This window comes from Alnus glutinosa, chromosome 7, assembly GCF_958979055.1.
Source record: "Alnus glutinosa chromosome 7, dhAlnGlut1.1, whole genome shotgun sequence".
Classification (NCBI taxonomy): domain Eukaryota; kingdom Viridiplantae; phylum Streptophyta; class Magnoliopsida; order Fagales; family Betulaceae; genus Alnus; species Alnus glutinosa.
The window spans coordinates 7893306-7907288 of NC_084892.1; the positions used below are offsets into that span (position 1 = coordinate 7893306).

General features: G+C 39.3%; 1 protein-coding gene across 1 annotated transcript; it reads left to right on the forward strand.

The window, feature by feature from the left end:
- Nucleotides 1-4253: 4253 nt before the first annotated feature.
- LOC133873979 (11 kDa late embryogenesis abundant protein-like) lies at nucleotides 4254-4917 on the forward strand. The gene is made up of 2 exons (XM_062311792.1): nucleotides 4254-4431; nucleotides 4531-4917. Exons 1-2 carry the CDS (start codon nucleotides 4336-4338, stop codon nucleotides 4693-4695), a joined length of 261 nt encoding a protein of 86 aa, XP_062167776.1. The 5' UTR covers nucleotides 4254-4335; the 3' UTR covers nucleotides 4696-4917.
- The last annotated feature ends 9066 nt before the right edge of the window (nucleotides 4918-13983 follow it).

Consider the following 13983-nt stretch of genomic DNA (forward strand, 5'->3'; position numbering starts at 1 on the left):
TTTTTTGTAAAGTTTTATTAATTTTAATTTTTAAAATTATATATATATTGTGCTATGTGTCAACCCTCAGGGGTTGACACATGACAGACCGTTAAATTAATATTGGACGGAAAAATAGATGGGAGTATCAATTCCATTTTTTCCCAAGATCCACGTACTATTTGTGATGCGAATTAAAATTGAGGTACCAAAAACTAAAGTTTTGAAACTACATGTACCAAATATGTATTTAACCCAAAAATTTATTGGATACTTGTCTTCCCTATGGGTTCAATTGTTCATATCCTATTTATCACAAAAAAATAAAAATAAAAAATTGAAAGCCTAAAAGGCGATAAGGGCCAACTTAAACAATGACCATCCAAACGAATCGACACGACATGCGTAGCAACTTCCCACTTCACGGGGATCTGGACCCTCTTCAGTTCTAATGAATTGGAGAGGAGTCGGTTGATGGCCTGAATCTCTTTAAAGAGATCCAAGGCCAAAAACCGGCCATGTTCTCAAGAAAATAAAAAACAAAAACAAATTTAAACTATCTAGCATTCCAGCCTGGTGCTATCACCCAAAACTTCTGCGAAAAACCCAAAATACACTAGAAAATCCTCACCTCTCTCCAGACCGCCATCTCCCTGAAACCCATCTTCCTCGGCTCTCTCCAACAGACCCACAAACACCGGTAGGTTTAGGAATCGAGTGGGGATCATGAAACGCTTGCGATCCTGGCCAACATACACAACGAGATTAGGGCCGGCAATTTTGACACGACACGAGAACCCGACACGAACACGACACGAAATTAGAGGATTTGGGTCTACCTTAAACGGGTTTAGGTCATAAACGGGTCCGTTTATGACCCGTTCATCTCAGTTAAACGGGTCGTGTCACGGGTCACCCGTGGGTGACTCGCCAGACACGATTAACCCATTTTTTTTTTCTTTTATTCTTTTTTTCTTGGGGGATTTGATAATGGGCCATGGCTGAATGGGCTTATAAGTTATAGCTTATTAGTAATTTAGTTATTTAAATTATATTATTTTAGTAATTCTGATTGTCTGATTTTATGTTTTAACTTTTAAGCTTTAATCACAAAACAAATGTTCAAAAATCACAAAACAATGAAAAGACAAAAGTTCAAAAATCAAATTTCAAAAGACGACTAAAGCTATCAAATTGAAAACCCTAATCTTTTCCACAGTTCCACGATCTTCCACTTCACCGCCCTCCAGCAGTTCAGCCCCTTCTCGATCTTCTTCTTTCATCTAATCATCTAAATATCTAATCATCAGTTCAGCCCCTCTCTGACTCTCTCCAAGACTCCAACAAATTTCCAATGTCCAAGCAAGTTAAGCAACGTCTCTCTCCACCGGCCGACAAAATCCATCACGGTAAGAGTCCAAAATTTGTTCAGATTTCAAACAATTTTCAGATTTTCATCAAATCTATCACCGGCAAGTCTAAGATTTTCTCTGTGGTTTCAGAGCATGACTTTTGTGGGTTGTGGGTTTCGGTCCTTCGGAGCATGATTTTTATTTTTTACTCTTTGAGTCTTTGCTATGGCCTATGGGGTTGTGGACCGTCGACGCTCTCTCTCTCAGTCTCTCTAGTCTCTGATCTCCGGCTCTCCGCTCACTGCCAACTGCCGAAGGCCAACGCTCGCTGCTAACTGCCAACGCTCTCCCCATCTCTCTGCCGCTCTCTCTCTCTCTCTCTCTCTCTTCCGCCGATGTCGCATCAGGTACCGCCGGTATGTTAATAGTTAATTTCCATTTTTAGAGCATTTTGATTTGTTTCGGGAAATGGATTGTCATCTTAGATTCTCAGTGGTGTTCTTACTTGTTAGTGTGAAACTGTGAATAAAGGCCCCTTCACTGCCTTTTCCAAATACAAGGGGATCTCTTTTTCTTTTCTTTTATTTTTCTTCTCTTCTTCGGAGTTCAAAAAGGCAAAATTGCTTGGATTAACATTAACTGATTAAGAGTCAAGTACTTCAACTGTAAGGAAAAAAAAAGGGGTTAAACGGGTCGTGTTGACCCGATATGACCCGTTATGCTTAAAGGGTCGTGTCGGGTCATGCCGACCCGATATGGCCCGTTATGCTAAACGGGTTTCACGGGTTGTGTCGGGTGACCCGTAAAATAGCCGTGTCGTGTCTGGAGCCTCGACCCGTTAACATAAATGGGTCGTGTCTGGGTCTAGCTTAAACGGCCCGCGGGTCTTAACGGGCCGTGTCGGATACCCGTTTTGCCAGCCCTAAACGAGATAGCCCTGACGAGGTGCGCCGGTTCGTACCGGAATCGAAGGATCAGGATGGGTCGGTCCAAAACTGAAGGCTCATGTGTGAGACAAAGTAGTGGCGATCGAAGTGCGACGTGGTAGCGAGACAGATCATGATGTCGGCGACGAAAAGCACTAGAAATGAGAGGATTTGGACCATTTTTTACTGACCCGTGTGCTTCTCTACGGTTTCTTCTCCATCTCCAATCCTATTGCTAATCCGACGCATTGGGTAAGTTTTTTTGTAAGTAGTCAACGAAGGACTTCCAACTTTGATTTTGGCCTCCCATATATTGGGTAAGTTCAAAATTCATAATTCAAAATTTTCAATATCCAAATATCAAACGTTATTGCACCCCCAAAGTGGTCATAATCAATGATCATTCTTGCATCAGCCCAAAAGATACTAGTAATCAACTCTTCAACATCCAATTGAAAAGCATAATAATATGAAGGATTTTATTTAAATTGACCCCTGAAATATCTTTCCAAACTTGCAGCTTCCCCAAACTTCAAGGCTCTTTGTCGCTTATTACGTAGATTGTTCTTATGATCTTGCTTGGTAAAACCAAGGTTATCACCTCCATCAACTTGTTTACTTATAAGCTGATAAGAATCCTTTAGTCTTAAATCTAATTCATATGCCAAATCAAACTTTATGATTATCTTTTCTCTGTCTTTTAGTTGGCTTGTTTCACACGTTCCCGCCCATTTTTTTCGGAAAAGCAGGCTTCAGTTCACGGCAGAGACGGAGGGAGGGGGGGGCCGGTAGGGGCCATGGCCCCCCCCCCCCCCCCAAATTTCTTGAAAAAAAAAATTATAAGGTTAAAAAAAAAAAAAAAGTCTAAAAAAAAAAAATTATTTCTAAGGAGCCAAGGAGGAAGACGAGAGCACGATCGACTACTTAGTCTGCTTTGCTGGGCACAAAAGAGCCTGGGAGAGCAAATAGGGGGAGGACAGTGTCATGGGGCGTCTCTGGAAAATGGAAAATGCCGAAGCTTGAAGAAGATGTGAGTTAGAACTAAAGAAGAAGGTGAAAGGTAGTGTCTTGAGAATAATCGAGAGAGAAAGCTAGATGTGGTGCCAGCTGCGACACGTGGCAGTGTTGTGGTACAGCTGGGCAGCAATGGGATGGTCCAAAACAGTGCATGGAGGGCTAGTTGTTCATGCGTTTTATGCTTTCAGGCTTATTGTTTTATTCCTGCGTTTTGTGTTTATTTGTCTACATTTAAGGGGGAGTCCATGTAGGCCAGTAGTATATAAGGCCATTAGGAGTTCGTTAGAAGAAAATCTTTTTCCACCTTCCAAATTAATCTCAAATTTTAAATATTGTACCCAATTACCAAATAATTTTATCAGTTAACCATATATTCATCTTAAGCTAGTTATGTTCTATTAAAAAAAAAATGATTTTTTTTTTTTTTTTTTTTTTTTTTTTTTTTTTTTTTTTTTTTTTTTTACTTCAAAAAGAGTGGAGGAAAAATAATACATAAATATTTGTAATAAATACAAGAAAGAAATTAAAAATGAGATAGCATTTAAAAAAAAAAAAACATAATTTGAAAATCAAAGTAAGTTTCGACAGCTTGGCCCCTGCCCATAATACTTTCTGACTCCGTCCCTGGTTCACAGGCGCGCCGAATCACGTTTTCAGAAAAGAGAAACTGAGTGACAGGACAGGTGCTCTTTAGAGATATTTTTCCTGTCCTTTAGAATTATTTTTTCTTTAGGACGTGGCCGGTTGATGGCCTTGGATCTCTGTTCTACTGGAGAGGATCCTATGTATTCCGCTTCACGGCAGCGAGAGAATCAAAATATGTCTCGGACGCGTGTCGAGTTGTGACGAGTCAGAAAGAAGAAGAACCCAGAACATAATTCATTACAGCTGCCACCTTGCTTTTTTTTTTTTTACCCTTGCTACGTGTCTCCACGCGAGACGGCCTGAAATCCTATTTAGTCCAGAGCCAATGAACGAGCTCTTTCATTGCTAGTGTGTGTCTATACCCAAGCAACTGAAGTGAATAACAATTATCCACAGAAGAGAAAGAAAGAGCGAAAATGGAGGCAGTGAAGAATGCAAAGGAAGCGGCAGCCAACGTAGCGGCCTCCGCTACGTGTGCCGTGGAGAAGACCAAGGCTGCTGTAGATGAGAAGGTATGTTTGTTTGTTTTTTTTCTTTTGGTTCTTTATACAGTAGAAGGAGAACGATATTCTTTTTAGTGTAATAATGGAATTTATGATGTGGTTGAGCAGGTGGAACTGGCGAAAGCCCATGACCCAGCGCAGAAAGAAGCGGCCACCAGAAAGAAAGAGGAGAGAATAATCCAGGCTGATCGCCAAGAGCAGGAGGCGCGTGCATGTAATGCAGCAGCCAAACTGCCGGGAAAGGCTGGCACAGGGGGGCAACATAATGCTTGAAGTTGGATTAGAGCATGAAAATGGAGCTAGGCACCGTGAATGTCGTGCACTTGTAACTGTTGTTGGTTTGATGTTTTTTGTACTGTTTTTCTTCTCCTGTTTATGTTTATCCCGCATTTAAGGTGGTGATTTCAGGCAAACCTTAATTGCTCTAAGCCTCTTAACTATGTAGTTCGGTGCTCCATTTGAATAAAAATACAATGCTTATGCCATTAATGTTAAGTACGTATGGGTTGTAATGCTAACTTGGTACTGTAAATTAATTCCAGAAATTACGATCTAGCCGGATAAAGTTGAACAATAATGTCATGTTTGGATCTGACTAAAACCATGGCCTGGGTAAAGTCATTAATATGTTACTGGAACTTTGACTGAAAGTTGAAAAGTTCTGTCCATAAAAAAGAGAAACCCAAAAAAGAAAAAGAAAAAGACAGACAATATGGCAGGGGATAGGAGAGTTGCAGAGATAACAAATTTTATGAGGTTTGAAGACTTTGATGCCACAAAAAACCAAAAAGAACGTCTCAGAAGGGCGTAGACATCGATAAAAAGAAAGCCAAAAGTTACAAAATACCAAACGGCCGTACGTAAATGAGCGAAATCATGTCGGTTAATATATATATATATATATATATATATATATATATATATATATATATGATAGAAGGTATTTATTTTATGGTTATATGATTATAGCGTAAAATTTGTATATATAAAATTAATGTTGATGCGTTTTTAAAAAAAATTAAAAGTAAAATGTTTTCGTTACATTTGAAATTAACAAAAAAATTTGAATGGAATTGATGAAACTAAAAAAATAATTCGAAAGATTAATATATTAAATTAAATTTTTTTTAAGTTAATGAAAATAATTATAAAAACGGCAATAATAATTTAAGAGAGTCGAGTAAAATTTTTACAAAATTAAATAATGTATACTATTATATATATTGACTTTAAATTATGATAATAAAATGGATAATATAGGATTCTTGTCCATAAACATAAGCATCAAGAATATTTATGAGTGAAATTCTGAAATTCAACCGTAGGAGCAATTGCTCCAAACATTTATTTGAGAATTTATGTAAGATTTCAGAAGAGCTAAACTTGGATGATAGCTAAATATGTGCTTTTCTCCTGTTTATTATGCCTTATTAAATATTAGTGTTACGAGATTACTTCAACAGATTACCAACAATCTCCCTTGGTGATAAGATTAGGATTAGGAAAAATAATTCAATTAGAAGAGATAATTATTTTTTTGAGTAAGGTTATAGATAGATTCAAAAGAGATCAATAAAATATGCTGAAAAATTATAATGGACAACTTCCTTCTTATGAGGCCTAAATGATTCCCATTATGCGCTTTCATACAAGCATATAACCTGATTATTTGGGTTAGGTTAAAATTTTGGGTATTAAAAATGGAAGGTCCAGATTTACTTTTTTAAAACACTGTCGTTTCACTTACTATAAAATAAAAGAAGTAAACGGTGGCTAACGTTCTTCGTTTGAGTCACATTCGGGCTCTTCTTTCACAGCTAAAGGCTGAATTTTTCTTGTCCCTGGGAACTTGGGTTCAACGACTCATCCCTTAACTTAGAGATCCTGTCGTTTCCTTGATTCTCCTTCTTCTTCGTAACCTCTTTCTCCCTCCTATTCTCCCTGTTGTTGGTCCTCTATTCCTTTCTCTACTTCATTTCTCCCAAGTCCAAATCCCATCTCAGATTTCCTCATTCTCAACCTGTTATTGGTACTTTCATCCACATCATTCAAGCACACAACCAAGAAATCATGATTTTCCCTCATTTTCCTGCATTTTCCCCCTCATATTTTCCTGCATTTTCTCCGCAGCCAAACGAACCCTCAAAGAAAAAGAAAAAGCAATGGTGTAAAGCTTACAGCAAATTCCACCGCAACAGAATGCCGACACCAAAGCTCTCCTTCAGGATTGAGCGTACCACCATGTTCGTGTTTTGTAGAAACATTTTCGAGTCTACTATAGTGGGCATCAATTAAAATTGACTTTTTCTCACCAGTTGCTGAAAAATTTCCACCGAAAGTAGATAATGTCTGAACAATAACTGATCTAAGACCCAAATGGAGGGAGGATTCATTGAACTGGAAATGGGTCTCTTGGCGAACTGATGGTGTGGATTTGATGACCCAGATGGTAAAGAAGGTGAGAAGACGACAGAGGAAATGATTGTGAAGGAAAATACCAGTAATCTTGTGGGTTTCAAGGAGAAACTTCGTTGCTTCTCCATCTCTGCTTGGGTGTCGAGACAGAGAAGAACGCTTTAACAAAGAGTCAAAGACAGATAGTATAGATTTGGTGCCACGGCCGACTAGAGCTCGGGAGTGATGGCTGGCTGGCGAGATCTACTGGAGAGAGAGAGTGCCCGAGATGAAGAGAGAGAGAGAGGGGGGGCTACCAGATGTGACTCAAACGAAAAACGTTAGCCACCGTTTGTTGTTTTATTTTTCAGTTTTGTTTACATAAATTACATATAAGTGAAACGATGTGTTTTGAAAAAATAAATGTGGACCCTTTATTTTTTTACAGCACATCTAGTTTTAAACTATAGCACTGAAGCTGGATCCGAGCAAGACAAACTGGCACGGGAAGAGAGTTGCAGAGATAACGCATTTGATGAGTTTTGAAAACTTTGAAGCACTCTTGCTGCACAACTTGTACACTCATACCAGACACAAGAGAGAGTTGCAACAACCACTCCTCTAAAAAGAAAGCCAAAAGTTACAAAATACCAAATGGCCGTACGTAAATGAACGAAATCATGTCGGTTAATATATATATATATATATATATATATAAAATTTATTTTATGGTTATATGATTATGACCTAAAATTTGGGTATCTAATTGTATATATAAAATTAATGTTGATACGTTTTTTTTGAAAAATTAAAAGTGATATGTTTTCATTACATTTGAAATTAACAAAAAAATTTGAATGGGATTGATGAAACTAAAAAATAAATTGAAAGATTAATACAATAAATTAAGAATTTTTCAAGTTTATGAAAATAATTGTAAAAACGGCGATAATTTAAGAGAGTTAAGGAAAATTTTTACTAAATTAAATAACGCATACAATTATATATATTGACTTTAAATTCTAATAATAAAATGGATAATATAGGATTCTTGTCCATAAACATAAGCATCAAGAATATTTATGAGTGAAATTCTGAAATTCAACCGCAGGAGCAAAAATGCTCCAAACATTTTATTTGAAAATTTATGTAAGATTTCAGAAGAGCTAAACTTGGATGATAGCTAAATATGTGCTTTTCTCCTGTCTATTATGCCTTATTCAATATTAGTGTTACGTGCTTACTTCAACAGATCACCAATAATCTCCCTTGGTGATAAGATTAGGATTAGGAAAAATTATTCAATTAGAGATAATTACTTTTTTGAGTAAGGTTAATTATTTTATCTTGCTAGGATTTACTTAATTAGTAGGATTAATGTTATCTCACTTTACTTTGTAAGTCTATTTATAGATGAGTAATTCTTATGAGGCCTAAATGATTCCCATTAATATGCGCTTTCATACAAGCATATAACCTGATTATTTGGGTTAGGTTCTTCAAGGCCAGCAATACGTTCGCTTTGAATCAATTAAATTATAATATAATCGATGCTCGATAATAAGTCAGGCTAAAAGCATAAACTCCAACAGAGAAATCTTCAATACAGAAGCTTTGAAAATATAAGATTTTTGTACTATTTAAGCATAGGTTAAAAAAATTTATGACTGTTCAATCTCCAATCATTAGCCTGAGTTCGCCAAATTCATCATATATATATATATATATATATATATATATGTATAAGCATTAACTTTAAAAACATCTAGTTCTAGAAGGCAGATTATGGATAATAAAGCCTAGCTATGATAGTTTTCGAAATAAACAAGAATCTCAAAAACTCAGATGTCATAATCTCATCAAATCCGCTACGTACGTTGCATTGCATAACATACGACAATCCAAAACAGATCTCACTAATACAACACCGCATAACAACTAATGCCATGAACTAATCAAGGGAAGCCACAAATTAATTAACCTAACATAACTTATTATTAAGAAAATATAAGGTTTAGACTACTTAAAAATAACCTATTAGAAAAATAAAATCAAAATATACAGCTTATTATTAAGAAAATAAAAATGTAAAGTTTCTTAACATATTATTCTTATTTTCTTTGATTAGTCTCCTTCTTGTTGTTGGACTGATATTTGCTCAAATAAAAGAAAAAAAAATAATAATAGAAAAAAAAAAAATCTATATCCCCAATAATCTTAAATCGGCTTTTTAGTCTTGCAAGATAGAAGAAAATAAATAAATAAATAAATTATTGGATATGGCGGTTTGTGAGACTAATAAAAGAAGAAGAATAAAATAAAAAAGAAATTGATCCATTCAAAAAAGATTGGTTCAAAGGAGATAATTAAAGGCGGCTAACAACGACCATCCAGCGGACATGACACGTGTAGTAACTCTCCGCTTCATGTTGCCATGTAGATCTGAACATCCATAACTGTCATGTCAGAGAGAAACATGGATTCCATATGCATGGGTCTTATACCGATTGTTAGTGTGTGTACAATGTATGGGTGTACAAATATCATTTTCGAATAACTTCACAAAAGGGTATCGAATTATACGCCGTTTTGAGATAAGAGTACTAAAGTAACAAACGTCTCAAACTAGGATATCCACGTTTCCAAATGTCTCACTTAAAGGTACTCCATTAGGATTTGCTGTTAAATCCTGCCAAAATGGTGCAAGGGGATCCAAGTCAAACGATGTTGAGCTGTCAGATTGCACATTGATGGCGCTGGGTTACCTGGAGCAGGCAGATCAGTGCAAAAGTGACAAGAAATCGTAATCTGACCTAATTGAGACAATTTCTGGGTGCGCTGCTGTATTTTGGCCATAACTTTGGCTACGAGTATCCGATTCACGCATATGACCCCAATTCGGAAAGCTCTATTCAGCATGCACGTCGTGGCCACCCAAATATGCTCGGTGAGCCTCGTTTCGAGCCCAAAATCCGTTGTTTTTCTTTCTAAAACCCTAATTTTAGATATTTTTTACCATATATGGTAATTTTTCGTTTATTGTTTAGGAGGTGATTCTGAGCCCGATTTGGGCCAGATTTTTGGCAGATTGCTTATTTTATTCCGTATTTCGTTTTATTAGGGTTTTTCGGGATTTTGCTATTTTTGGAAAAATTCTGCTAAAGACCGAATTTTCAGCTATATTAGCCTGTCTTGTGGGCGTTTTCCAACAATTGTTGATTATTGATAATTTTATCAAATTCAGAGTTTGTTTCTGTTTTTCTTGGGGTAATTTTCATGTTTTCTTCCTTGCAAATTGCTTGTTGATTAGTTTGCAGAATAATCACTATTTTGTCAGGCGTCAGTTGGTATCAGAGCTTCAGCACTTCCCTGAGACGAGTTCTTCATCAGTTTTGATGGCTGGTGGTCGTCGTGGGTAGGTTCTGAATGAGGAAGCTCCGCACCGTGATTGTAATGTTCAGGATGTGATGATTGAGGATTTGCAGAGGCAAGTTGCAGAGTTAGCCCAGCACCTTGCGTTGCAGGAATTCGGCAATCGTGAGATGGAGAACTCCGATTCCAATTCCACCTTCGACAACGCGTATCACAATCTCGCTCCAACCCAGGACCACCGTGGATGGGAACGTCATCATGGAGCCCTTGGTTTCAAAGTAGACCTGCCTGAGTTTTCTAGCACATTACAAGCTGAAGGTTTTGTCGATTGGTTGAATGAGTTAGAGCGGATTTTTGAATATAAAGAAGTCCCCGATCACGACAAAGTGAAACTGGTCGCCGTCAAATTAAAGGGTAGAGATTTGCATGGTGGGAGCAGTTGAAGTGGTCAAGAGAGAGGCAAGGTAAAGCCAAGATCATCGATTGGGAGAAGATGAAGATCAAGTTGAAGAGTCACTTCCTTCCTTTTGGCTACACTCAAACCCTGTTTCAGCGACTTCACTCGTTGAGGCAAGGCATGAGATCGGTGGATGATTACACCGAGGAGTTCTATCAGTTGGTCGTACGAAACGATCTATCTGAGACAGAAGAGCAGATGGTGGCGCGGTATTTGGGAGGATTGCGACAACCCCTACAAGATGCCCTCAGCCTGCACTCATTATGGACCTTTTCTAAGGCCCATCAGCGTGCACTTGTCGCAGAGAAGCAGCAGAACAAGCGGCCAGTGGTCAGAAGCGATCAAGGCAATCGTTCGGTTCTGCCCTAAGAATCTCGTCCTGTCCAGCCCCCAACGCAGGGTAATTCTAACCCTAATATTAAATGTTATAGATGTGGTGAACAGGGGCATAGGGCAAGTGATTGCAGGAAACCTGCTAGCCAGAAGGGCAAGAACCTCCTACTTGAGGAAGACGTGGTAGATTACACATATGAGGAGACTGGAGATCCAGTGTATGACGAAGATGGAGATGAAGATGTACTGTATGGGGACGGTTAAGAGACTCTGGTCATTCGTAAGAGTCTGCTGACTCCCAATGGGGACTCTGGAGACGATTGGTTAAGAACTAATATTTTCCACACAACTTGCACAGTGGCCGACAAAGTTTGCAAGATGATCATTGACAGTGGCAGTTGCGAGAACGTAGTGTCCGACGAGGCTGTCCAGAAATTGCAGTTAAAGACAGAACGTCATCCAAAACCATACAAGCTGTCGTGGCTCAGCAAGGAGAGTGAGGTAAAAGTAGATAGACAATGCCTAGTGTCTTTTTCTGTTGGCAAGAAGTATTTTGATAATGCTTGGTGTAATGTAGTATCTATGGATGCTTGTCAGATATTGTTAGGTAAACCTTGGCAGTATGATCGCAGTGTAGTGCATGATGGCAGGAAGAATACATATTCCCTTAGCATCAAAGGGAAGAAGATTGTGTTAGCACCTCGTCGGGACGGAGTCAATCCTGCCCCGGTAGCCGATAATACTAACCTGCTTTCTATGTCTAGGTTCTTAGTCGAAGTTGAGCGTGAAGATAGAGTTTATGCTTTACTGCCTTGTGGGAATAGTGCAGTAGATGAGACTCCAAATTTGCCACCAGAGGTGCAATAGATGCTAGCAGAATTTTCTGACCTCATGCCTGAAGATTTTCCTCTTGGACTACCACCTATGCGAGATATCCAGCATCAGATTGACCTAATAGCTGGGTCGATTTTGCCTAATAGGCCAGCTTATCACCTCAGTCCCAAGGAAGCGGAAGAATTGCAGCGACAAGTGGTAGAGTTGCTGGAGCGGGGCTACATCCGTGAAAGTATGAGCCAATGTCCAGTTCCTGCCCTGTTAGTACCAAAGAAAGATGGTTCGTGGTGAATGTGCGTTGACAGCAGAGCAATCAACCGGATCACAGTAAAATACCGGTTCCCAATTCCTCGCTTGGATGATATGTTAGATCAGCTGTCCGGCTCTTAGGTCTTCTCAAAAATTGATCTTAAAAGCGGCTACTACCAGATCAGAATAAGGCTTGGAGATGAGTGGAAGACGGCATTCAAGATGCAGCATGGGTTGTACGAGTGGATGGTGATGCCTTTTGGTTTGTCCAACGCACCCAGGACTTTTATAAGGTTCATGCATCAGGATCTGAGGCCTGTTATGGGAAAATTCGTTGTGGTTTACTTCGACGATATCCTCATCTACAGTCCGACTTGGGTGTCACACTTTGAGCACCTTCGTGTTGTTTTCAGTATGTTGAGGACAGAGAGCCTCTTCGTCAATTAGAAGAAGTGTTCTTTCTTCACTACTTCTATAACTTTTCTTGGTTTTGTTGTATCTACTGATGGTGTCCATGCAGAACAATCCAAGATAGATGCAGTTTTGGAGTGGCCCCAGCCAAAGACCTTGCACGACGTCATGAGTTTCCATGGGTTTGCGTCCTTCTACTGCCGATTCATCAGGAATTTCAGCACCCTGATCACTCCCATCACAGAATGTCTCAAGGGTCGTGAGTTCCAGTGGTCTAAGGAGGCAGAGATCAGTTTCCAACTTGTCAAACAAAAGATGACCAAGGCACTAGACTTGGCACTCCCTGATTTTGAGAAGGTGTTCGAAGTAAACTGCGATGCGTCCGAAGTTGGCATTGGGGGCGTTCTCAGTCAGGAGGGGCGTCCCATAGCTTTTTTTCAGCGGGAAGCTATCGGGATCAAAGAAGAATTATTCCACTTATGACCTGGAGTTCTATGCCATCGTCTAGTCTTTGAAGCATTGGCGTCACTATCTAGTATATAAGGAATTTATTCTTATTACCAATCATGAGGCTCTGAAGTACATCAATGGTCAACACAAGCTAAGCAGACGACATGCCAAGTGGGTGGCATGCTTATAGGAATTCACCTTTGCACTAAGGCACCAAGCAGGAAGTCTAAACCGTGTCGCAGATGCCTTGAGCCGTCGTACGATGCTCCTCACCACCATGAGTACTAAAGTTGCAGGGTTCGACGCTTTTACTTTTATGTATGCAGCCAACCCTTCCTTTGGGAAGATAATTCATGAGGTAACAAATGGTCATCGTTCTAATTTTATTTTGCATAATGGTTATCTGTTTCGTGGGTTACAGTTGTGCATTCCAGATTGTTCACTAAGGCAGCAGATTATTAGTGAACTTCATAATGAAGGCCACTTCAGGCGGGACAAGACGTTGGCTTTTATCTCTTCTGAATACTATTGGCCCAAGTTGACTAGTGACGTAACTCACTTTGTGGGGCGTTGTTATGTGTGTCAGAAGTCCAAGGGTGTTCTCACCAATGCAGGCTTGTACACCCCATTAATGGTTCCTGACACTCTTTGGCTCGATGTCAGCATGGACTTTGTGTTGGGCTGGCCCCGTACCCAACGGGCTTGTGATTCCATTTTGGTTGTGGTTGATAGGTTTTCCAAGATGGCCCATTTTGTAGCTTGCAGGAAGACCATGAATGCTGTTCGGATCGCTCATCTCTACTTCAGGGAGATTGTGCGTCTCCATGGTGTCTCTCGATCCATCACTTCTGATCGGGATACCAAATTATCAATAGTTTTTGGAGGAGCCTATGGGGAAAACTAAGGACAAAGTTGAATTTTAGCAGTGTCTACCACCCCCAGACGGATGGTCAGACAGAAGTGGTGAACCGGAGTTTGGGCAACCTTTTACGGTGTTTGGCAGGGACTAAACCAAAGCAATGGGATTTGGCTCTACCTCAAGCAAAATTTGCCTACAACAG

Bases quoted from the DNA above. Each gene is read 5' to 3' on its own strand.
- LOC133873979 (XM_062311792.1), top strand. From the start codon at position 4,336: ATGGAGGCAGTGAAGAATGCAAAGGAAGCGGCAGCCAACGTAGCGGCC. The intron at 4,432-4,530 runs GTATGTTTGTTT...GTGGTTGAGCAG, and splicing joins AGGCTGCTGTAGATGAGAAG to GTGGAACTGGCGAAAGCCCA.